This window comes from Carlito syrichta, unplaced genomic scaffold, assembly GCF_000164805.1.
Source record: "Carlito syrichta isolate Samal-C Ts95f unplaced genomic scaffold, Tarsius_syrichta-2.0.1 Scaffold308238, whole genome shotgun sequence".
Taxonomy (NCBI): Eukaryota; Metazoa; Chordata; class Mammalia; order Primates; family Tarsiidae; genus Carlito; species Carlito syrichta.
In genome coordinates, this window is record NW_007252334.1 from 248,968 (window position 1) to 274,438 (window position 25,471).

A 25,471-nucleotide genomic window follows, 5' to 3' on the forward strand; every position below is an offset into this window, starting at 1 on the left:
TCTTTAAAACAAAAGCGGGATGGGTGGGGTGGCTCATGTCTGTAATCCCTGCACTTTGGGAGGTTGAGGTGTGAGGACGGCTTGAGCCCAGGAGTTCTAGGCCAGCCTGGGCAACATAGTGAGACCTTGTCTCTACAAAAAAATTTAAAAATCAGTCAGGTGTGGAGACGCACGTCTATAGTCCCAGCTATTCAGGAGGCTGAGGCAGAAGGATCACCTGAGCCTAGGAGGTCGATGCTGTGGTGAGCTGTGATCATGCCACGGCATTCCAGCCTGGGTGACAGAGTGATACGCCAACTCAAAACAACGACGACAAAAAAGCAAACTCAACCTCAGTCTTCCTGACAGGTGTCCCAAAAGGAACGAGGTGGGAGGTCTTACCTCTTTTTTCTCACCAGTCTGTTCTGCAATCAGCTGGTCAAACACAGCCCCAAATTCTTCATGGATTTTCTGCATCTCATTGATATGACTTGCAACCTTGTTCATTGTCTTGATGGCCACTAGAAGAAAACAGGTGGTGAAATGCAAAGCTATCTAGAAACTCCTGGAGGTGCAAGCCAGCCAGGGGAGGTCCCGGAGCCGTACCATCCAGATGGTAGTGTTCCTCGCTTTCCGCATCGGTCAAAGCAAACAGCTCCTTGAGCAGAAGCGGGTACTTAAGGATCCTCTGGATGGGCTTGATGAGGTACGACTCAAGCGTGGACGAGTGCTGCTGCTTCGGGTTCTGGGCATCTAAGAACGCCTTGAAAGCCGTGTCCGTCTTGGCTGGAGGAGTTTAAATACAGACTGTCAGTGTGGAATGCCCAGACCACTCCCTTCTTACCACTTCCCTCAGGATTCACTTTCTCCAAGGCGCCTTCTTACAGGACTGAGCAGAAAGGGGGTTGCAGGAAGGGAAAATGTGGGGAGCGGGAGGGGCGGAGGGAAGCTTCCAAGAGATACCTGGAAGGGTCTGTCAGTGCAATTTACTTATTTGGGCAGATGGGGAGAGGCCTGATAAGTGAAAGGATAACGGGTTTGTAAATCCAAGACATCCGTATTTTCAGGGGCTGCTGTTTATTCTCCTTAAATTAAGCATGTATTTATTTTTTTAACTTTTGAGTTGGAGCCTCACTCTGTCGCCCAGGTTGGAGTGCAGTGGCACGATCACGAGTCATGGCAGTCTTGACCTCCTAGGCTCAGGAGATTTTCCTGCCTCAGCCTGCGAAGAGCAGGAACCAGAGGTATGCACCACCACACACAGCTAATTTTGTAATTTTTTTTTTCTTTATAGAGATATGATCTCACTGTGTTACTTAAACTAGTCTTGAACTTCTGGACTCAAGGAATCCTCCCACCTCAAGCCTCCCAAAGTGTTGGGACTAAAGGCTTAAGCCACCACGTCTGGCCTAAAGATGCCTTTTTTTCCCTCATTTCCTATTTAGTTAATTATAGAGTTGTGGGGTACAATTGAGGATTAACTACATAAGTAGGTTGCAAGCACGTGAAGTTTGGGCTTCTAACTGGCCCTCACTCCCCCTGGGCATGGACCAGATACACTATGTGCCCCCACCCTCCTGGCTTCCTCCCTCCCTCCCCTAGCAGTGCCCTGTGACCGCCAATCCCACCCCTGTGCTCATGTGATGGGTGTTCAGGACCCACTTATGAGTGACAACACTAAGCATGCCTTTTTACTCTAATGTTTTGACATCGAGAGCCTTACTGACCCCGTCCCAGGGCTGGTCAATTCCTGAAGATAATAAAAGGCTTGCCAGGAAGTCTGCTTTTATAGGGTCCCCACACACTGCCACCTCCTCTATGAGGCTCCTACCCCTGGGCTACTGTTCCTTGTCCTGATCACTCAGGATCAGTTAACAGACAACTCAATTAATAGGCATCTTCTACAATCCCGATACATCCCAGAGCCTGCTGAGACTATTCAGACTAGCCAGTGCTAAACCTCTTTACCCAGCCTCACCCATTCCTTCCCTCAGAAACCACAATCAAGGTTCCTGGACACATTTTCCCCTGGCTCCTTCTTCCTCCCGACCACCCTTGTGCTTCCCCATCTGGTCCCGTGTGGCATGAAGTACCCCCTCCTCTTGGGAACTGTGGATGACAAACTCTGCCAATCATCCCCTAGTCTGCTGGCCTTGTCATACCCAGATAATAATAAAACCTACATTTTAAACATTCTGGTTCTCCTAATTTCTCATGCATATCACTGCTGGTAAACCTCTTTTGAAAAAAGGCACGCACACACGCGCACACACATACCAAAAAAAACATGGAAGCAGCTGCCCCTTGCAGCTCTGGTTAAGGAAGGGTCTTCCACAGTGATCAGTTCAATGTCAACTCAGGGTTGCCACCTGTTAGGATCTGTGGGGCGGGATCTGACCTGAGGCAGCTCAGGCTGTGCTTTCCCCACTAGTCTTGCTTTTACCTGTGTCCCAGTGGCTTGGAAAGCATCCCTGGGGAGTCACAGGGCCCCAGATAAGCAGAGGTACCTGCGAGGATCACCAGGAAGACATGGTTAATACCTCTAAGGTACAAAGAAATGTGAAAGGGAAGGCAAAATATGGGAAGAGGAAGGGATGGCATATCCAAGTGACTCAACAGTGGACATACAGGCCTTCCAGCCGGTGAACACACCCGAGTGCTGGGAGGGACAGTGGCAAGACCTGACCACTGGTCACATGAGCACAAGCGTGGGATCGGCAGATGCTTGACACTGCTAGGGGAAGGAGGGAGGGGGCATGCAGCAACACACTGGGTACCTGGTCCACTATTGGGGGAAGAGAGGGCCAGTTAGAAGCCAAAACTTCACCTCATGCAATCTACTTATGTAGTAAATCCTCACTTGTACCCCTAAATTAAACTAAGGTTGTGGATATTTAAACTGCCAATTTTATTTCATGACAAAGCCCAAGTGCATGACTCACAACACTGGGGGTGGGACAGGACTGTCACTCCTCCAGCCTAGCTGTGAGTCTGTCATGAACCACAGATATGTGCTTTGTTGTTCTCAAAGAGTTCTCTTCGCCCTCTTGGCTCATTAGAAAATATGGGTCATACCTACTGCTTTACGGGTTTGCTTTGAAAGATACTATAATATTATTCAGGTGCAAAAAATAATGTTACTGAATTAAGTAAAATCCATGGGGGCAGAATTTAATCTAACTGAGTGATTAAGAATGACACAAATTGCTCTTAGGACTGTAATGGGCATATTGTTTCACTGTAGAGCAAAGCACTCTAAAATGGTTACTTTCTCAATCTCCTAACAGCATACAATGAAAGTTTTTAAAACATGGGCAACGCCTTCAGGTCCCCTCTCGCTGTGGGAGCTTCTCTGTCCTCTCAATAAATCCTGCTTTCTGTCTCTCTGTCTCTCTCTCCCGCACACACACAAAGAAACACATATACAGAATTATGTAACCAACATAGCACATGGGGAAGGACAGACAGACAGCATGACCAGGAAATCCAAGGTCCCTTTAAATTTGGGGGGTCGGCTGGGCACAATGGCTCACGCCTGTAATCTCAGCACTTTGGGAGGCCGAGGTGAGAGGATTGCTTGAGCCCAGGAGTTTGAGATCAGCCTGGGAAACTTAGCAAGACCTAAACTCTACACACACACACACACAAATCAGTAAGTTAGCCAGGCATAGTGTCATGATCCTATAGTTCCCTAGTCCTATAACAACTAGGGAGACTGAGGTGGAAGGATCTCCTGAGCCCAGGAGGTTGAGGCTGCGGTGAGCTGTGATTCTGCCACTGCATTCCAGCCTGGGTAACAGAGTTAGACCCTGACTCTAAATAAATAAATAAGTAAATTTGGGACTTCACTAGAACTCTGTTGCATAGACTGCCACTACCATGAAGCCTAGCTTTATCCAGGACAGGTTCTGTATGCTCCAGAAACCTGCACTGAGCTATTATTTCCTACAACAGGATTTAAATTAATCAAACTAGTTTTCTTTAGCAGCAAACAGAAACACAGGCACATCAGTCACATACGCAGGGACTTGGTCAGCAGCTGTTTACTTGGCAGCTACAGTGAAGTGTGAAGGAACAGAAGGCTGGTTTCCAGAGATTCTTGGAAATCAGACTTTCTCTTGGTTCTACTGTTTACCAAGAGAATGTTTCTTTCATCCTTTTACCATTACCAACCACCACATGCTCAACCATGAAAACAGAACTACTTTCTGGAGACTCTTAGAATGTTCCACTGTCTTCTCAGAACACTTAAGAAAAGCAGTTGGCTAACACAAAAATTCTACTTTGTTCTGCACAAAAATAACTGCAACTGGAGCAATTTTCAAGAATAACTGAAACAACTTTCGAAGTGTTTCGGTAGCTGTTATCACACTCCCAGGAAAAAAACAGGTGAGGGAAAGATGAAATTCCACAAAAAGATATATAGTAAGTCCTCACTTAACATCCATAAGTTGTTGGAAACTGTGACTTTAAGCAAAACAACATATACTGAAACCATTTTTTTCTCATCAACATTATAACGAAACAATGTTGAATAAAATGACATTAGTCAAGGGTCTGCTTTTTGCTAAAAGTCACAGTTCCCAAGAGCCTATGCATGATGTTAAGCAAGGATTTACTGCCTTGAAATCTGGCAGGTTGTAACAGAACTTAATAAAAAGTAGGACTAAGGCAGGGAATTTCTTAATTCCCTATGTTTTTACATAACCGCAAAAATGACCCATCAATTCTGGCCACAAAATGCCTAATTCAAAACTTTCATTACTAGAAAATTGACAAAAATACGAATTCAAGATGAGTGCATTTTATTTCTCAGTTTCCATTTCTGTGGCTTGTTAGAACATCTATCTGGCACATCAGTGAATGACTCTTCAAAGTCCGTCCAAAAGCCACAACCACAATCGGTCACACAAATGTAAAGGGACAAGTGACACACCCACCCGCTCCCAAACCTCAAATGCCTTACCTTTCACCAGGACCTTGGGAACTTTTGTGTGGCTGGCGCAGAAGGCACTGTAGAGCTTGAAGCGGTCAGCATAATACAGAAAGGATCCCCCCAGAGAGAACAGCACTTTCTGGATTCAATGAGAAAAAGCATATTGGTTTGTTTCCTTCCTCATCTAGGAATATCTATAGCAGGGCACTCACATCTTCCTGGCCCACCCCACAAATCAGCATCACCCACGTCTGTCAGGGTCTTTCTCTGTCCACTTGCTGCCCTCAAATTGACCATTACAAAGTATGTGGGCATACAGATTTGTGCAATAATGTTGGACTTTGTCTTCTCAGTTATTAACAGTAGAGACATCTCTGGTTTTCCAGGTCTGTGTTTTTTAATGAATGTTGATGAGACAACATATATTTTGGAAAAGACAGAAATCTCCTAAATTCTCTCATTAGTTCCTGTTGGGAGACAGAAGTGACACCCCAAATAAAGGCAGGAAATGCTCACATCCCCCAAAATAGAGAACACATTACTCTGATCACTACCTCTCTGCTCTCCAAAACCAGACTCTCCTCTAGCAGGGAGCAGATAAGAAATAAGCCAATATTAAAGAAAGAAACACGCACAACTATGGGAATTAGGGATGGTCTTTCCAGGCTGCATGCCCTGGCACAAGAGCACCACAACTAGCTGGAGGCCTTCCTATTAGGACTGTAATGTGCTGAGGTGGGATACTTTTATCATGTGTATATGTGTGTGTGTGTGTGTGTGTCTGTGTGTGTGTGTATGGTACTTTTTTCATATATATATATGAAAGAGGCCTCAGAAAAACATTCTCTATGAGTTTCACATTGACCTACACTTGTTCAAAGAGAGGTTTTATTTATTTAGGCTTAAAACTAAAAGGTTCCAATCAAGGAATTGAGGTTTATAGAGTTGAGTAATAAATTGGGTTCCCCAAAGTGCAATTTATAATGAATAATGCAATGCAGAAGATTCTGAAAGTTTATCTACTGATCAAAAAAAAAAAATTATCTATTTAGTTAGTCGGGGTATCACTCCGTCTCCCAGGTTGGAGTGCAGTGGCACAATCATGGATCGTTGCAGTCTCAAACTCCCGGGCTCAAGGGATTCTCCCATCTCAGCTTTCCAGGTGCTGGGACTACAGGCATGTGCCCTCACATCCCAGCTCATTTAAAAAATTTTTTGTAGGGATGAGGTCTTGCCATGTTGTCCAGGCTGGTCTCAAACTCTTGGGCTCAAGCAATCCTCCTGCTTCAGCCTCCCAAAGTACTGGGATTATAGGCATGAGCCACTACACCAAGTTGGTTTTACTTTACTTTAAACCACACATCACTGGTAATTAGAAAACTAAATTCTCCTCTTACATGTTCCACTTTTCTTCCTTTACTTTTCAAGCCCTCCCCTCAGCAGAGCCATCAGACTCTGGGAGGGACAGTTATCCTTGGAACTGCACTTGAGAATTATAGAAGAAAAGTTGTGGAAGAAAATGCTTTAAACGTAAGCTCTCTTTTTAGCCATCCTGAAGGCATTCATTTGTTTAACTTAACATTCACTAAGTGCTTACTATACAGTAGCCACAGATAAAACACAAAGGTATTCATTTATTCTTTTGGCTTTAAAGGCACACAAATATGAGGGGCTTATGCCCCAAAACTGCATTCCCCCATGTTTCCTTCTACAGGACTGGAGAGTACCTGTCATAGCTGATTTGCATTGCAAATTTCCAGATAAAATTTTCACACTTCTTTGACCTCAGAACTCATTATCTCTTTCTGATACTGCCTTGAGACTCATGTTCGATGTAGCCCAGGTTGAACATTTAAACACGTTTTGATATTTTTGGCTAAGTATACAATCAAGATGTAACTAGAACAGCAATTGTGGAAACCAACAGCAACAGGCTTGGAAGCAAACAGTGAATATCCAGAAACGGACTCCAGAGAACTGGACAGAGGCCTGCAGGCTGGGAACACTCAGTGTCCACTGGGTGTCCTGCCTTCCATGTGGAACCGAGATTATCAGACTGTGCCAAGGCAGCAAAGAGAAGGTCTATGAAAAGGGTCCTACTTACATAAAATGTAAAGAGCAACCATGTAGCGTGGAAGTCCGGGATGAACATCCCTGATCTAAAAATGCTCAGGACTAGAAGTGTTTTGATTTCAGATTTTTTTGGATTTTGGAATATTTGCATTTTACTCAAGCATCCCAAATCTGAAATCCAAAATGTTCCCATGACCATTGTCTTTGAGTACTACATCATGTTGGTACTCAAAAAGTTTCAGATTTTGAGATAGTTTAGATTTCAGATTTTCAGATTTGACATGCTTCACCTACATAACATACTCCTCCCTCCCTGGCATAACGCTGCTCACCACACTCTCTTGTTCATATCAAAGTTCTGCAAACCAAAGTGTCCTTTTGTGTTCATCCTTTAAGTGATTAACTGGACCTAAATTCAAAGAACCAGCCACACAGCAAAAGACTTGCAAATGAATATAATGAGTTTTAGGTTCAAACAGAGTGTTTTAAAGAGTGTCTATACCCATTTTTAGTAAGCTCCACATTAAGCAGCTGACAGACTATCAGCCTATATCATGCATTTTGCTATCCAAATGATTAATTGACTAATTTAAAAAACAGATATCATGACAAACAGTAACAACGAAAGAAACCATATCGCAATAGGTAGCATACCCACTGTCTAGAGGGGAGAAAATAAATTCCATCAGTTTTAGAACACAAAAATTAACTACATGAAGTACTTGGAACTAAAGGGGATTTATGCCTACAACTTACTTTCAAATGGCTCAGGAAGAAAATGTTTTGTATATGCATAGACACACATGCATACATACATATGAGAGGGACCCCCCCTCCCCAAAACCTGGAATTATCTTTTGGAGGGCAGGCCCCTTGTAGTACAGGTTTCTTCCACTAGGCAAATGTTCTAGGCATCAGTGTACCAGCTAGCATTGTTGTAGGAGGCTGTGTTTGGCTTCAGTGAATTTTTTTGGGCCATACTTTCAACGTGTTTGTCCATTTCATGATGGGTGATTTACAAGCACACCTGCCCACACTGCGCTGAGTGTTCAGCAGTTTTTGACCAAAACCAGTAAGACCCTCGTGCTCCCACCCTCCCTATTCACCCGATCTTGCCCTGAGCGACATTTTTGTTTCCCCATGAAAAAAATTCTCAAAGGGAAACAATTTGTCAGTGTGGGAAAGGTACAACAAAAACCAGCAGAAGCACTAAAAGGCATCAAAATGGATGAGTTCAAAAACTGTTTTGAGGGCAGGCGCAATGGCTCAGTCTGTAATCCCAGCACTTTGGGAGGCCAAGGCAAGTGGATTGCCTGAGTCTGCGGGTTCGAGACCTGCCCAGGGAACTTGGTGAGACCTCTCTACAATAAATTAAAAAATAGTCGGGTGTGGTAGCACGCGCCTGTAGTTCTAGCTACTTGGAAGGCTGAGCCAGAAGGATAGCTGGAGCCCAGCAGGTCGAGGATGCGGTGGCCGGGAGCGTGCCACTGTACTACAGTCTGGGGGACAGAGTGAGATTCCAACTCAAAGGATAGCATAGTCATTTCCACAGACAGTGCCAGAAAAGTTAGATATTCATATACAAAACATTAACTTTGTTTTGTCAACCCATAACAAATCTAAGTTAAAACAGATCAGAGGCCTATATGTAAATCCCCTAACTACAAAACTTCTAAGAGCAGATATAGAAAAGAATCTTTACGACTCTGGTTTAGTCATTCACAGATATGATGTCAAAAGTATAATCCAAAAAGGAAAAATTTGAAAACGGTACTTCCTCAAAATTTACAACTTCTGCTTTATGAAGGACACTGTCAAGAGAACGAAAAGACAGGCCTCAGACAGGGAGAAAATGTTTACCAATCATATATCTGTTAAAGGACTTACATTCAGAATATACAAAGAACTTTCAAAACTCAATATTAGTAAATAGTCCAGTAAAACAAATGGGCAAATGATCTGAGCAAACACTTTGCCAAAGAGGATATACTGAAGGCAGATAAGCACATAAAAAGATTGTCATCATCACAAGTTATTAGAGAAATTAACATTAGAACCACAATGAGGTATTCTACAGACCTGCTGGAATGGCTAAAATGAAAAAGAGTAATCATGACCTCCCTCATCACAAGAATGAGGAGGAACTGATGGTGGGAGGCATAATGGTATAACCACTTTTCAAACAGTCTGGCAGCTTTTTAAAAAGCTAAACATATACCTACCACATGACCCAACCTTTTCCCTCCTAGGAAAAGAGAAATGAAAACATAGGTCCATGCCAAAACTTGCGTGCAAATGTTCACAACAGCTTTATTTGTAGTTGCCAATGACTAGAAGCAACCCAAATGCCCAACAAAACTGAAAGGATAGCAAAGTGTGGTCTAGCCAGACAATGGAACACTACTCAGTGAAGATGAGCTATGGATACAAGTAGAAATATGGATAGATCGCAATATAATTATGCTGAGTGAAAGCAGCCACATTTAAAAAAAAAAGACTTTCAGGAGCGATGATTATGCTTATTGTCTTGATTGTGATGCTGCCTTCACATTTGCATGTGTGAGAAAATTCATCAAATAGTACACTATGTATATATAGTATACTGAATATCAATTATATCTCAAACCGTTTTTTAAAAGCACATGAGGGGGATGTGGAAGTCAACACATGAATCAATGAGTTTTGTTAATGGAGATGCAGCACAGGAAATCTCTGCAGTTAAAAAAGGCAACCAGGGAAGAGGAAGTAAGCTAGCATCCCCACTAAGGTACTAGTCATAAATCCTCATTAGGCTGCAAGGACACTGTGTGCTGGAAGACTGTCTTCCTCCTGGATAATGATAAGTTTTCCAGAACAGAATAATTTGTTTACTGGGAGGCCAGGGGTGTGATTCTAATTTGCTAATAGACAAAGTATTAAAGGCCCCGCATAAAATGAACAAAAGGTCAAAGTTTGTATTTCTTCCAGAATAAAAGCCAGCAGCTGCACCAGTTTAATGCAAGTCACTGGCTCTAGGTTTCCCTAGAAGGACCAGCAGGACATACCTGATTCCCCTCTCACACTCCCTTAAGACACTGACCCACTCCAAGGCCAGGCATGGTGGCCCACACCAGCAATCCCAAAACTTTGGGAGACTGAGACGAGAGACTCGCTTGAGTCCAAGAGTTCAAGACGAGCCTGGGCAATGTAGTGAGACAGAGACCTCATCACAACAAAAAGGAAAAAAAAAAATCAAAAGAATTAGCCAGGTGTGGTGGTTCACACCTGTAGTCCCAGCTACTTGGGAGACTGAGGTGGAAGGATTGCCTGAGCCCAAAGATCAAGGCTGTGGTGAACCATGATCGTGCCACTACACTCCAGCCTGGGTGACCGAGTGAGATCCCCAACTCAAAAAAAAAAAAAAATCAAAATCAAAGACATTGACCCATCCCTCATGTGGCTGTCCACTCCAGCCTGGGTGATAGAGTGAGATCCCTAACTCAAAAAAACCCAACAAAACAAAACAAAACGAAAACAAAGACAATGACCCATTCCCACTGTGGCTGTCCCGTGAAATCCATGAGCACAAGAATTAACCAAAGAGAGTATAAAGCCTCCTGCAATGTGGTAACGGTAGCAGGGGATTCAACTTGACCCACAGGATAACCTACCTGTGTCACTGGGAGACAGCTTTGCACTATGTGAGGATGAGACTCACCTTAAACTGGTCAACTTTCTCAAGCTTTTCCAAATCGGGTACCAGTCTCACTCCATCCTCTAGAGTTTTAAGGAATTCTACTTGAAACTCTACCATTTCTGTTAAGTTTCCAAAGAGCACGTCAAGCTAGAAAATGAAACAGAATTTAATCCATCTCATATTTCACTGGTCTCCAGAAACTTTACTTGCATCTGATTACAGAGTTTTTCTATCAATTCTTATCAATTAAGGTAATGATCCCACCACCAGAGGGTGGGGCAACTCCTTATTACCCAAGTACACACCAAAGCTTAACAGATAATACTTTGTTCTATTAATTATAATTAAATGAATTCAAAACACTTTCAGTATTATGTATATTCCCCTTTTTTTTCCTGTTTATCAACAAGTCAAACAATAGTGTGACCCTCGCAGAGTTAAGACAATTTCCACCATACCTCATCCTGGGTGAGAAAAGTTTCCTTTTGAAGAGGTTTCAGGTATCTCTCCATGAGACAGTTTAAGTCCTAAGGGTTGAAAGAATATCTCATTAGCGCGTTTAAAAGTATATAAGGAATTTAAAGGAGAACAAACAGATCATGTCCCAAATGCTAACATTATAGACTTTAGGACTTTAAGTCTCATTAAGAGGAGTAAACCAAACTTTTCTGTAAATATTTTCAGATTTTCAGACCATATGCTCTCTGTTGCAACTCAACAGTAGCACAAAAAAACAGACATAAAGATGTAAAGGAGCGAGTATGGCTGTGTCTAAAAAAACTTTATTTGCAAAAATATGCAGCCAGCTGGACTTCACCTGAAAGCCATAATCTGCTAACCTTTGACTTAAAGATTAAAATATAGACAACTGAAAAGATCTCACTGCTTTCACGTGGGTAATATAATTAGATATCAGAACTTGTGAAGATATGAAAACAACAGACCTGATACCCTTCTGCTTACACTCAGATTAGATTATAAAGATAATGCTCTCAACTTTTTCAAAAAAACCAAATTCAGTTTTAGTATTAGTTCAACAATACATCTAGAAAGGTCAGAGGATCACTTCATATTCACCCACCTCTTTTCTTGGTCGATCAATTATATCTATCAACGAATTACTGTAAGAATTGACAGGCTTCTTTAACACCCAAAAGGAGGTTTTCACATTCAGAATAAAGGCTAAATTCATAGGAGAGCCCAAGATATTCCTCACCAGCATGATAGGACTCTGTTGTTGGTCAGAAACAGTCTAGATACACCAACTTCTCTCCTTCAAGAAGTGGAGAGAGGACCCCCCCAGGGAAGGGAGGTAGGACATACCTTCACGTAGGTGCGCTCGGTCTCCAAGAGCTCGCAGATTACCTTGCGCAGCTTATCTGCGTCCGAGAGTTGTCTCATGGTGGCCAGCTGAGGCCCTGTGGAGTCCTGAGGAGAGGGGCTCGGATCAGAGGAGCTCATCTCATGCAAACTGCGGCAGAACGCGGCCACCTGTTCTGTGCTCTTCAGAGCACAAGGGAAGGGAAGGCAGAGGTCATTATCCCTCATTAGAGAGACTGGTCTGACACCTGTCCCTCCTGGCAGTGCTCTTCCTGGTTAATGGACTGTCACATACAAATGACATCCCGTGTTTCCCCAAGTTGCTCCACACATATGAGAGCTTCTTGAACGTTCAAAACAAACACGGTAACAATTGCTGGCACACACCAAGCGCTCACCACACGCTAGGCACTGGTCTGATGGATTTCACCCTCCCAAGTAGCAAGGGCTATTATTACTCCCATTTAACAGAACAGCCTAAACCCAGCAGGGTTAAGTAACTCATTCAAGATGAGATAGCACCATGGGGAGTGAGGGCCAGTTGGAGGTCCAAACTTCACTTGCATGCAGCCTACTTGTGTAGTTAATCCTTACTTGTAACCCACATCTCTATAAGATTAATTTTTTTTAAAAAAAGATGACATAGCATGGAAGTGGTAGAACTAAGATTTGAAACAGGCAGTCCAGTTGCAAAGGCTGCAGTCCTAACCAACCCATAAGAATCTGATAAATCAGGAGATTGAGAAGTTAACTGCATTTCACCCAAAGTGCAAAGTTATTTAATTATCAGACTCTCAGTTCACAATATCTACTTACTTTGTAATGTTGCAAACATGCTTTTATAAGCCAAGATCCTTCCTGTCTCTGTTAAAATAGACACTGAGGCAACTTTCTAGATTAAGAAAGATACCCATATATTTTTTAAAAGTTTCTATTTTTCCAAAGGCAGAAAGATACCACTCTCTTCTGAGAATAAAGGAGTTAGCCTTGAAACAGGCTTCAATGGGAGATCCCAGTCTCTACCTCACCTCTGTGGGGAGGAATCAGGTACAGACTGTGAAGGTTGCACGAGAGTTTGTTATCCATTTGAAATGTAGGATTCTAGGATTATAAAATTGCAACTCTTCAGGTTACGCAAAAACAGTTCTCCAAAGCACATGTTGCTGAAAAACCCAAGATCGATATTCTCCTTGACTGAATATTGGAATCACCTGCGGTTTTAAACAGCCCAATGCCCCCATGCACACCACAGGTTAATTTATTCACAACATTTAGGGTGGGATGTATAGATATCAGTTTTTTTAGAAGCTCCCCAGGGAATTGCTCCAGAGGCTATTTCATAGCACAAAATTGAGTCCAATGACATTGCTTCAAATGCATCACTCTATAAATGCTAGATGGATAACTCTTTGAAGGTAGTGGCTGTCTTCTCATACTTCTCTGCTTCTATTGTCTAATTCAACCTTGGGTACAAAACATTTCCAAGAAATATCAGTGCAAATAAAGAATTACTTCTTCACTGGGAACAGAGCTCATGCATATTTATCCCAGCGCTTTGAGAGGTCAAGGCAGGAGGATTCGATTGAGCCCAGGAGTTTGAAACCAGACTGGGCAACACAGCGAGACCTCATCTCTATTTAAAAAAAAAAAAAAAGGCCAGGCATGCATACCTGTAGTTCCAATTAATTGGGAGGTTAAGGCAGAAGGATCGCCTGAGCCCAGGAGGTCAAGGCTGCGGTGAGCCATGATCACAACACTAGGCACCTCAGCCTGGGTGACAGTGAGAACCCGGCTTAAAAAAGAAAAGAAAAAACAGGCCAGGCTCAGCGGCTCAGCCTGTAATCCCAGCACTTTGGGAGGCCAAGGTGAGTGGATTGCCTGAGTCCGTGGGTTCGGGGCCTGCCTGGGCAACTTGGTGAAGCCTCATCTCTACAATAAATCAAAAATTAGCCGGGCATGGTAGCGCGCGCCTGTAGTTCCAGCTACTCGGAAGGCTGAGGCGGAAGGATCGCTGGAGCCCAGGTCGAGGCTGCGGTGGCTGAGAGCGGCCACTGCACTCCAGTCTGGGTGACGGAATGAGACTTCAACTCAAAAAAAAAAAGAAAAGAAAAGAAAAACAATTACTTCTTTTACCACCTACCCAAGAAGACTATCCTCCCAGAAATAACAACAGTTGATACACAAAGCTGAGAGTCAAGGCTGGCGTTTTGTGTGGGGCATAAAAGTTAAAATCAAGCATATTCCATGGGGCAATTTTAAACACAGAGGAAGGCAGCTAAGATTCCAGAGATTTTTCCTCATTTGCATATCCAAAGGAATTCTGGAATCAAGACAGTACAAGGAGAGGGAAAATCAGAACCTAACAAAGAGGCATTAGCAGCAGTGTTGAAGCCGGAAAGAGAAGCACCAAGACTCGCCACATAATTACTATTCTAATTTTCTTACAAGCACCACAGCTCATGTGTTGTTAGCACTAACCCAGAAGCTGTCAGTCACCTGTCAGGGGCACTGTTCAAAGTTTTCTGTGGAGCTGCATGTTTCTGACATTGAATATCCCCACAAACAATTTTCCCTTAGGTGACTGACTGGAAAAATTCACCAAAATAGGCTGAATTGTACAGTATGTGAATTATATCTCAATAAGGCTGCTAAAAAAAGATTCCATGTTTTTGTTTTGCTTTTTTTGTTTGTTTGTTTTTTTGAGTTGGAGTCTCACTGGGTTGTCCAGACTGGAGTACAGTGGCCATTCCCGGCCACCGCAGCCTCGACCTGCTGGGCTCCGGCGATCCTTCCGCCTCAGCCTTCCGAGTAGCCAGAATTACAGGCAAGCGCTACCACGCCCGGCTGAGTTTTTGATTTTTTTGTAGAGATGAAGTCTCGCTGCCCAGGCAGGTCTCGAACCCGCGGGCTCAGGCAATCCACTCACCTCAGCCTCCCAAAGGCGTGGGATTACAGCCTGAGCCATCGAGCCCAGCTAAGATTCCATGTTTTTAATCAAGATTATTTTAGTAGAAAGGAACTAAACAGTTTTATTTAGTTATTGCTAGGATTTTGCTAACCCAACCTCATCGTTAAATATACAGTAAAATAGGATATTTTGTCTTAAAAGATAAAAAAGGAAAAAATACACCCATTTTAGCAAAAACGCTCATGTGTCTTTTAGATGAACCACTGATAACTGCAATAGGCAACTCATAGCAAAGTCATGATGAGAAAGAAAAAAAACCTTTGCCAAAATGAACATCTCATAGTGGCAACAGCTGACAACAAATTGCCCTGCCCCCATCTTATCTCAAACTCTCCTTGGTGGTTTTGATTTGGTACCTGGCCAAAGAACCTAACACAACAAAGGTATAATTGGTACCTTTGCTTACACTATGCTTTTCTAAATGTTCCAATTGTAACCACAGCTGTCTGTTCTTCACACAAATTAATAGCAAAGCAACTACTCATGACAAATACAACCATCACTGCAGCTCATTCTATTAAGCCCTCATTTAACATGGTCCATGGGTTCTTGGAAACTGACTAAGCTAAATGTCATGTAACAAAACCAGTTTTACCACAGGGTAATTGATATAAACAAGTTACATTTTTACGACATATTTCTGGTTAGACAAACATCACCAAACTTCTAAAATAAAGACCAAAAACACTTCTAATATTAAACACTAAAATACATATAAGCTTCACATACATTTAAAAAAGAAATAAAAACAAGTAAGATCATTATTTACCCAACTGTTGGTGAATCAGTGAGCGACTGTGGTCACAGCGGTGATGGGATAAAACAAGGAATAAATGTGTGCAAAGGAAGCATGGTAGAAAGCACGACATGGCTGGGCTCAGTGGCTCAGCCTGTAATCCCAGCACTTTGGGAGGCCGAGGCGAGTGGACTGCCTGAGCCCGTGGGTTTGAGACCCACCCAGGCAACTTGGCAAGACCTCGTCTCTACAATAAATAAAAAATTAGCCAGGCATGGTAGCGCGCGCCTGTAGTTCTGGCTACTTGAAAGGCTGAGGCAGAAGGATCGCCAGAGCCCAGTAGATCGAGGCTGTGGTGGCCGGGAGCATACCACTGCACTCCAGTCTCGGCGACAGAGTGAGACTCCAACTCAAAAAAAAAAAGCGCCTCCTATTACCAATGCCATGCAGTTCAAAAACAAGCAAGGATATAGCAGGATCATTGACTGCTTTTGTACCACATTGTTGATTGTTCAGCATTTGTACGATTATTGTACACTTTATAGATTCTTATCTTATAATAATTGGTATTCATTCATTCATTCCTTTTCCAACTTACTCATTCCAGTTTAGGCCATATGTGGCCACAGCCTATCTCAGCAGTTCACGGCACAAGGCAGGAACCAGTCCTGGACAGGATGCCATTCCATCATCACAGGGGGCACGCACACAGTGCTCATACTCAGGCAGACAGGGACCATTTAGACACACCAATTCGCCTAATGTGCACATCTCTAGGCTGTGAGAGGAAACCAGAGTTCCAGGAGAAAACTCATGAAGACACGGGAGAAAGTGCAAACTCCACAGACAGTGGCCCTGGCCTGAAAAGGATTTTTTTCTTCTCATCAACATTATAATGGAATGGCATTAAACAAAACAATGTTACTCGAGGATGTGCTATCAAGGTATAGCACAACCTTCTGCACTTTTATCATGTGCACTTTTATCACTTTTGTCCATGTGAAATCAGTATCCTTATATATACCAAGAATGTCCCACATTTCACGAAAGGCAAAAAGTTATAAAAGTGTAGCTGACACACATTAAATGCAGGAAGTTCCAAAAGACATTTCCCTTTGTGCTTCCAATTCACACCTCACTGGCTTGTTTTTATTCTTGTCTAGAACTAAAAAAAATAATAATCAAAGATATGGGATGGAGTTTCCAGGTTTTCATTCCTTCTATTCCACTATACATATTTTGAGATCTCCATTTTTTTTTTTTTTTTGAACCAAAGTCTCAGTATGTCACCCAGACCGGAGTGCAGTGGTACGGTCTTGATCCACTGCAGCCTCGACCTCCTGAACTCAGGTGATACTTCCATCTCTGCCTCCCATGTATCTGGGACTACAGGCATGCCCCACCATACCCAGCTAATTTTAAAAAAAAAATATTTTGTAGAGACAAGGTCTCTCTGTGCTGCCCAGGCTGGTTTCAAACTCCTGGGCTCAAGCAATCCTCTTGTCTCAGCCTCCCAAAATGCTGAGATTACAGGCGTGAGTCACCACACCAGATCCCAAGATCTCCATTTATAAAAGAGTATGAACAGGGCCGGGCTCGGTGGCTCATCCTGTAATCCCAGCACTTTGGGAAGCCAAGGCAAGTGGATTGCCTGAGCCCACAGGTTCGAGACCAGCCCAGGCAATTTGGCAAGACCTCATCTCTACAATAAATCAAAAATTAGCTGGGCGTGGTAGTACGCACCTGTAGTTCCAACTACTTGGAAGGCTGAGGTGGAAGGATCACCGGAGCCCAGCAGACAGATGCTGGGGTGGCCATGAGTATGCCACTGTACTCCAGCCTAGGTAACAGAGTGAGACTCTGCCTCAAAAAAAAAAAAAAGAGTACAGACAGGGTTCCTGACTTTGTCTGTGTAAAGTTTATCATTACGCAAAGTTTGGCACCCTTAGTTCTAAGCAGACTGTCAGGGGAAGCTGAGGTCAGGGGATACAGGATAGGGCTTCAGTGTTCTAAACCCAGCCTGTCTCCAACTCCAACTCCAACTCACTCCTAACCAGCCAGGTCACTATCCTTTCTCCTGTCTCACTCCCCTGAGTCCTGAACTATATTAGGAAATACCTTTAGTACCTCAAGGATACCCACAGATTACCTTGGGTCCTCTTTGAAGAGTTCAGAGGCTTAAGCATCCCTTTTTTTTTTTGAGTTGGAGTCTCACTCTGTCGCCCAGACTGGAGTGCAGTGGCCTCGACTTGCTGGGCTCCGGCGATCCTTCCGCCTCAGTCTTCCAAGTAGCTGGAATTACAGGCGCGCGCTACCATGCTCGGTTGATTTTTTGATTTATTGGAGAGATGAGGTCTTGCTGCCCAGGTGGGTCTCGAACCCGCGGGCTCAGGCAATCCACTCACCTCAGCCTCCCAAAGGCGCGGGATTACAGGCTGAGCCGCCGAGCCTGGCGCATCCCTTCTTAATTAGACACATTCCTAAGCCTAGGAAAGATTTAGCCAGGTGGCCTGTGAAGTTCAGCAAGTGCCAAGGCAGTCTCTCTACCGGCAACCCTGTTTGGTGATTCAAGGTACAAACTCTCAGGTGTATCACAAGGAATAGAGTCCAAATGAATATAGTCTCTTTACTATCAACTGTATGTTACTTGAATAAAGAACAAAAGTACCACAGAATTACAAGTAATAATGCCTATAAATGTTGTCCAAGGGTGTTATTTGTGAGGAATTTTTGCTGGAAATAATTAACTTATAAGGATGTCGTTAAGTTTGAGAATTTTGTTTTATTACACTATTACTCCAAAATATCCTTTGAAGAAACTACGAAATATCTTCTTGAGAATATCTCTAAGCTAGAGATTTTTACATATTGCGGCTCAGCTTTTAAGTCCCCTTTTCCCTTACTGTGGTCAAACTTCTTTACTTCAAAAGCCACCAGGACCATCTTCATGTGATCATGGTGGAGCATGTAGGAGTTGACCATGGGGCTTCACCTTGCTTCATCATGGCGTGTTAGGTGGCATCCCAGTCAGTCCCACACTGAGCACTGTAGCCACAAGTGCCCACAAAGGTTGCCTCCACGGGAGGTTCTCCACATGCCCCTGAAAGCCAAGCTATCAGGATCTGGGACAAACAGCTGAGGACTCCTGCGAGGGGAAGACAGACCGGCTTCTCCAATGGGAAAAGTACAAACCTCTCGCCACACTTGAGACTGTCCCCAGTCACCCTGGAAACCAAAAAGCACTCACAGGCATTTGAGAGTTTAACATTGTTAAAGGGTAGCAGAGCTGCTCCCTGGTCAGGACTAGGAATTATCCAACCAACACAGAGAGGAGAGGAGGACAATGGCAGAGGAAATGGGCCACTTTGCTGTGGCCAGCGTGAGGCTCCCTGTTTATAATACCGCTTTCCTCCGGTGGAAGATGAAAAGAAAGTACAGAAAGAGGGGGGCAGCCTTTTAAGTACACACTATCAACTCCAGCTACCCAGCTGTTTAAGCTCTTCCTGTTATGCAACCACCAAAGACAATTTCTAACTCTAGATGAGTTCACAGTTCTAAAACTGTTCTTTCGAGTCTGACCGACTTAACACGTCCCACAGATTTAAAAGGGGCTCAAGTGGCCTAAAATCTTATAGCCTTTACTTAAGCTTTTTGGGGGAACAATGCACTCCATAATTTCAGAGACATTATATACAACGGTAATCCCTACAGTTCTCTGCACATTTTCAGTTTCCTCTCGAACAAACTTCAAAGAAGAAACATATCAGAAGAACGAAAGTTTATTTGGATAAATCAGGTGTATTCACTTACCACATTTAAGTTTTATTAAATGATACAAAATATAACAGTCCGCAACCTCTAATAGTCATAATAAGTTATCAAAAGGTTTAATTTGACTGTGATAAATTTATTTCTTGCCATTAACCCACTACAGTTTCTTATTAGAGAGTTAACATTTACTATAGGAATAGACTTGCTCAAAGAGGTCAGCTGATGCTAAACCCCTAACACATCCCCTGAGCCAATGCTTCTATATCCATCTTCTCGAGTAAGCAGAAATAAAGTGAAAAACACCTCAAGCCTTATGGAAGGAGGCAAGTTGAATATCCTGTTTCCAGAACTGCCTGCTGAACACACCGAGGGGCATCAGAGGAGAGATAAGAGACTCGTCCGGCACAGCACACAAAACACACTCAAAATCTCAGTAACCAAAACAAAGGAAAAAATCCCAGTGACAATTAAACAAACACACAGACTGCATCTTTCTGCCACTGAAGTATGAACGAGTAGACAGATGTAAAGATTCTAGACAAATTCAACTCCATATCAACTGTAGACCCCCCCCCCAAAAAAGCTATAATAGATATTCTTTACCCACAAGGGAATTCAGAGGGTGAAAAGATGAAATATGGGGAAATGGGAAACATATAATCACCATCATTCGGGCTGGAAAACAATTCAGCTGCAAACTCCTAACACACACAAGGCTAGCAAGACAGAATTCAAACAGCAAACGCGCTCACCAGATGAAGTGTCCGATAGATAGAGTCACCGGACTTGTCATTGTTTTCAATCCTGGGCTTGCGCTTTATTTTCCACAGTGCAGCCATCATCAGGAATATATTCTCATGGTAGTTAATTCTACCACCTGACGTGCTCAGCACGGAGACAGAAGTTTCTTAAAATACTCCAAGAGCACCAACTGCTTTCCAGTTCCAAAGAGAGCATCCTCTCATGTGGATGTCCCATGCTGGTTTTCCCAGAAAACCTACGGCCACATCTTAATGCAGCAAGGACAGCGACCGTGGGACCCCCTAGAGCTGAGCCTGCTTCCCGTCGGTGCCCCTCCCCGGGAAGCTGTCAAAGGCTAACCCGTGGACCAGAAGGCATGCTTTGATTTCACCCAGCTAAACAACAAAAGTTCCAGAAAGGGAGCGCAGACACCAGCAAGAAAACAAAGCACAAAAAAACGCCTCCCCGGGATGCAGGCGTCTGCACCCTGCAGCCCAGGATCAGCTGATTGGCCAGCATCCCGCACAGCACAGGAATATTAAACCTGCCAGGCTCTGACAACTTTGAAAGCATTCCTTACTGAGACAGGAGCAGGTTCTAAAAAATACTGTTTTTAAAAAAACAAATGTATGGGTTCACATTTTCTACTTATGCTTTGTTATAAAAGCAGACATTTCCAAGATGGTAACAACATGGATTAAAAAGAAAGTAGTCCTTCTGAATGGAAATGTCCTGAAAATTATTCTAATACATTTGCTAACTAGAAAATAAAATCCAGGCTGCCAGGAAGCCTGGAATGTATGACACATGACTGCCCGGAGCTAATTAGCATCCATTTCCAGAAACAAGAGTTTTCGATTAGAAGCGGGGGGAGACAAGTAGCCAGTGGTGATGAGGCTTTTTGAGGCTGTCACCCACAGTCACAAGAGGAAGGAGGCAGCTATCAAAGAAAAGGGAGGCTGCCAGACTGCCCCTGCGGTGTGGCCATCTCACCCCCACCCATGGCTGTGACATTCCAGTACCACCACCCTCAACAACAAGCACACAATTCTCCACTTGCTCTACTCCAAAGGCCATGCTAGTAGCTAAAACAGCTGTTTAAAAGAAGTGAAAAACACACAGACAACTCCCAACATGCTTCCCCTTCATCCTGATCAATAGTGTGTAAAACAGTTCCTTTAGAAAGAACAGCAAAAATATTAAGCAGCAATACAATCAACACCCCTCACCTATTCAACAGGAATAAAAAATGATCACCTGTTTCTACTTATGTATTTATGTATTTACATTTCTATGCTCAGCCTGGTACATTCAGAAAAGGCAAAATCATCCTTCCATTTTAGACAGTTAACAATTTAAAAATTAATTTTCAGCTTACTCTCAAGAAAAATTGATATATATCTGATATACAGTAGATGCGGCAAAAGATATTTAGCACAAATCAAGAAACTTAATAAAGAAACTTAAGCTATTTGCTTGCTTTGACTTTAAATCATAAAAAAGATACCCAGAAAAATTAAGGATTAGGAAAATATTTAAATGGCTATGGACTGTATATCTAATTGGCCTACAGCACCACTACTAAGTTAATTCCTTCTTTTTATGAAGTCTGGTATTAAACACCAGATCCTAACAATCTGGTCATTTACAACACAAGCCCTAGTGCCAAATTGAGTTTGCATCCTGGTCTTGCCGTTACAGAGCTGTGTGACCTTCAGCAAGTTGCTTAACCTCTCTGTTTGAGTAGTCTTCTTCATAAAAAAAGAAAAAATAATAGTATCTCTCTCAGGAGTGTTGTGAGGAAGAGATGAGTTAATACAGGACAGCGCCAAACATATACAACATTAAAGAAGTGTTACTATTCATTTATTTTATTATTTTTCTTTTATTTTTATAGAGACAGGGGGACTTCACTGTGTTTCCCAGGCCTGTCTCAAACTCTTGGCCTCAAGTGATCCTCCCATCTTAGTTTCCCAAAGTGCTGGGATGAGCCACTGTGGTCAGTGAAAGGCCCCAGCCAGCCACGACAAGGAACCCGTCCCCTCCAAAGGCTAAGCCTAGGTGTGGCCCCCACCTAAAATGGTGCTCCTGCCTAAGAAGGCGCCCGGACAAACTAACATGGAGGCTTGGACAAGGCTTTCCGGGTTCTTCTTCCACAACAAAGCCCACTGTTCCCGCGCCTGCGAAAGCCCCCGCCAATCCCAAAAATGCCTCACCTGCCGACCAATAGGTAACCGACAGGTCGCTTTAAATTTCTATAAAACCTGCCACACCCCTGCCTCCATGCTGCAATCTGATTCTCAGGTTCTGTAGCCACCGCGCTTATCCCCATGAAATCTCTTGGCCTTAACGGGTGTTGAGTCTCACTGCGTGCCACCGTCATTCAGTTAGCCCTTATTTATTATTAATAATATACTGTAGGACCTAGTTGCCAAGAACTGCTCATTCAATTTCATATTTTTCCTTTCAACTATCCTAAATAATAAATTTAATTCATCAAAGGCCATTGGACTTCACTAACATGGGTTGCATGACAAAATATTTCAAATATAGCCGGGCGTGGTAGCAGGCGCCTATAGTTCCAGCTACTTGGAAGGCTGAGGTGGAAGGATCGGCGGAGCCCAGCAGGTGGAGGCTGCGGTGGCTGGGAGTGGCCATTGCACTCCAGTCTGGGTGACGGAGTGAGACTCCAAATCAGAAAAAAAAAAATTTTTTTTCAAATAAAAAAATGTATTCTGAACCAAAGCAAAACTAGGAAGTATTTCTGGGAGCAGAATTACACAGTGCTCCCTACATTCAACCCAGCAGAAAGGAACACAAGTTCATAGGTAGAATGCGACCAGCTTCAATATCTATAAGAATGTTAAATCACAGCCAGGCATGGGGCTCACACCTGTAATCCCAGCACTTTGGAAGGTGGAGGTGAGAGGATTGCCTGAGCCCAGGGGTTTGAGACCAGCCTGGGCAACTTGGTGAGACCCTGTCTTTACCATAAATAAAAAAACATATCCAGGCGTGGTGATACACACCTATAGTCTCAGCTGCTTGAAAGGTTGAGATGGAAGGATCACCTGAGTCCAGCAGGTCAAGGCTGCGGTGGCCATGAGCGTGCCACTGCACTCTACCCTGGGTGACAGAGTGAGACTCCTACTCAAAAAAAGAATGTTAAATCATCACCCAAACTTCCTGTAGATAATTTTGAGAAAATTCTCTCCCTTTCTAGAAAACCCACCATGAATTTCTACAAGGAAACGCAAGAACGACTTTCCCTCCTTCTACATTTGACCCTCTCTGTGGCAGATGAGTTCCAGAGCTTTCCTCTCTCGAAGAGGAGCCTGGGAGTCAGGGAGACACGTGGAATCAGTCAGCAAAGTCCTGGGGCCCCTTCCTTCCTCTTCACTGCAAGAACCTATATTATACAGGACTCTGTTTATGACCTCATGACTCACTCTACTTAACACGGAAGCAATCACTCTCAAAATCCACAAGGAGATGAGAACACTGAGCTATTGCAGTCAAGTTAAAATGATTCAAGTTAAAAAATATTCAGAAACAAATGTTTTGGATGGGGGGAAAACCCCCACTGTTTTCCTAAAGCAAATAGAAACCAAAGAGTAACACTTTTAGTTCTAAGAATAGAATAACTTAACAAATACCTTTCAAAATATATATTGGTAAAGAAATATTTATTTATCTTGAGGACAAATGGCAACACTCACAATAAAAAAAAGTGGGTAAAAGTAAACCTAAGGGCCACTTGTTTGGGTTTTGTTTATTTTTAGTGGGGGTTGGGTTTTAAACAAAAGGTGAATTTCCATTGATCTGTCTTTGTGTGTGTGTGTGTGTGTGTGTGTGTGTCTTACTCTGTCACAAACAAAAGGTGAATTTCCATTGATCTGTCGTGTGTGTGTGTGTGTGTGTGTGTGTGTGTGTGTGTGTCTGTCTGTCTGTCTTACTCTGTCACCCAGGCTGGAGTGCAGTGGCATGACTATAGCTCACTGCAGTCTTGACCTCCTGGGCTCAAGTAATCCTTCCTTCTTCACCTCCCGAGTAGCTGGGACTATAAGCATGGGCTACCCAACCTGGCTAACTTTTTAAGTTTTTGTAGAAATGAAGTCTTCTTATGTTACCCAAGCTGGTCGCGAATTCCTGGGCTCAAAGGATCCTCCCACCTTGGCTTCCCAAAGTGCTGAGATTACAGGCGTGAGCCACTGTGCCCAGCCTGAACTGCTTTTTAATTAATAACTAACAACATAATGACTTCCAGTCTAGAAATATTAACGTTACTTTCAAATATTAAATTTTATATTGTGCCCAGATTAAAAAGACACTGATAATGATGATCTTATGGTGGTGAAAGAGAAACAAACATGGGTTAAAAAAAGATGTTGAGAAGTCCAACATGTGTACCCAAGAAAGTCCTAAGGAAACCTATATATAAAAAGGGAGAGAAAACAGAAAACATGGAGAAATGTCCGTTTTTAAAAATAATAGTTCATGTTTAAAAAGCATATTTTCATTATCAGTGTGCTTTTCCGTAGTTTTATTATTTGACCCACCCAAAAATCCAATCACCAAAAAATGGCAAGAATCACCCTAATCTTGCAAACAAGAAAATAAAGGTATAATTTCAAGCTATGTGATTTACTCAGATTGCATGACTGGGGTCAAGCAAAAGAAGGAGAGATAAGTAGACAGATCGAGATGATATGTCAACAACATTATTAAAAAAGATGAATAAGTACAGAAATTGTCTATCGTGGGGAAGTGTCTTTTGGATATAAGTAACATGGAGTTTTTAAATTGGGTTGTGCGTTGAAGACTGTGATGAAAACAGGCTATTGACCCACAGAACTCTTTATGAAGTGGAATAGAAACATGATGAATTATGGGCAATTTCAGTGTCTTATTTCCAAGAGTCAGAAGAACTTTCTCACAATGTTCAGTCAAGGAACAATCTATTCAGATTAATCAAGAAAAAGTCATTTCTTTCCTTTTAACATAAAAGATACTTACCTTTAACAAAAGCCAAGCCGGGCTCGGTGGCTCAGCCTGTGATCCCGCGCCTTTGGGAGGCTGAGGTGAGTGGATTGCCTGAGCCCGCGGGTTCGAGACCCGCCTGGGCAGCGAGACCTCATCTCTACCATAAATCAAAAAATCAGCCGGGTGTGGTAGCGCCTGCCTGTAATTCCGGCTGCTCGGAAGGCTGAGGCGGAAGGATCGCCGGAGCCCAGCAGGTCGAGGCTGCGGTGGCCGGGAATGGCCACTGAA

General features: G+C 43.1%; 1 protein-coding gene across 1 annotated transcript in view; it reads right to left on the reverse strand.

Moving 5' to 3' along the window:
- The window catches only part of TIAM1 (T-cell lymphoma invasion and metastasis 1), a 227,495-nt gene that overhangs the window by 23,913 nt on the left and 178,111 nt on the right, over window positions 1-25,471 (reverse strand). Inside the window, exons 17-22 of the mRNA XM_008065337.2 lie at window positions 11,988-12,167; window positions 11,123-11,191; window positions 10,686-10,811; window positions 4,946-5,054; window positions 586-765; window positions 382-500 (exon numbers count right to left, since the gene is read on the reverse strand). Coding sequence (XP_008063528.1) covers window positions 382-500; window positions 586-765; window positions 4,946-5,054; window positions 10,686-10,811; window positions 11,123-11,191; window positions 11,988-12,167 — 783 coding nt within the window. The remainder of the gene's footprint in view (window positions 1-381; window positions 501-585; window positions 766-4,945; window positions 5,055-10,685; window positions 10,812-11,122; window positions 11,192-11,987; window positions 12,168-25,471) is intronic.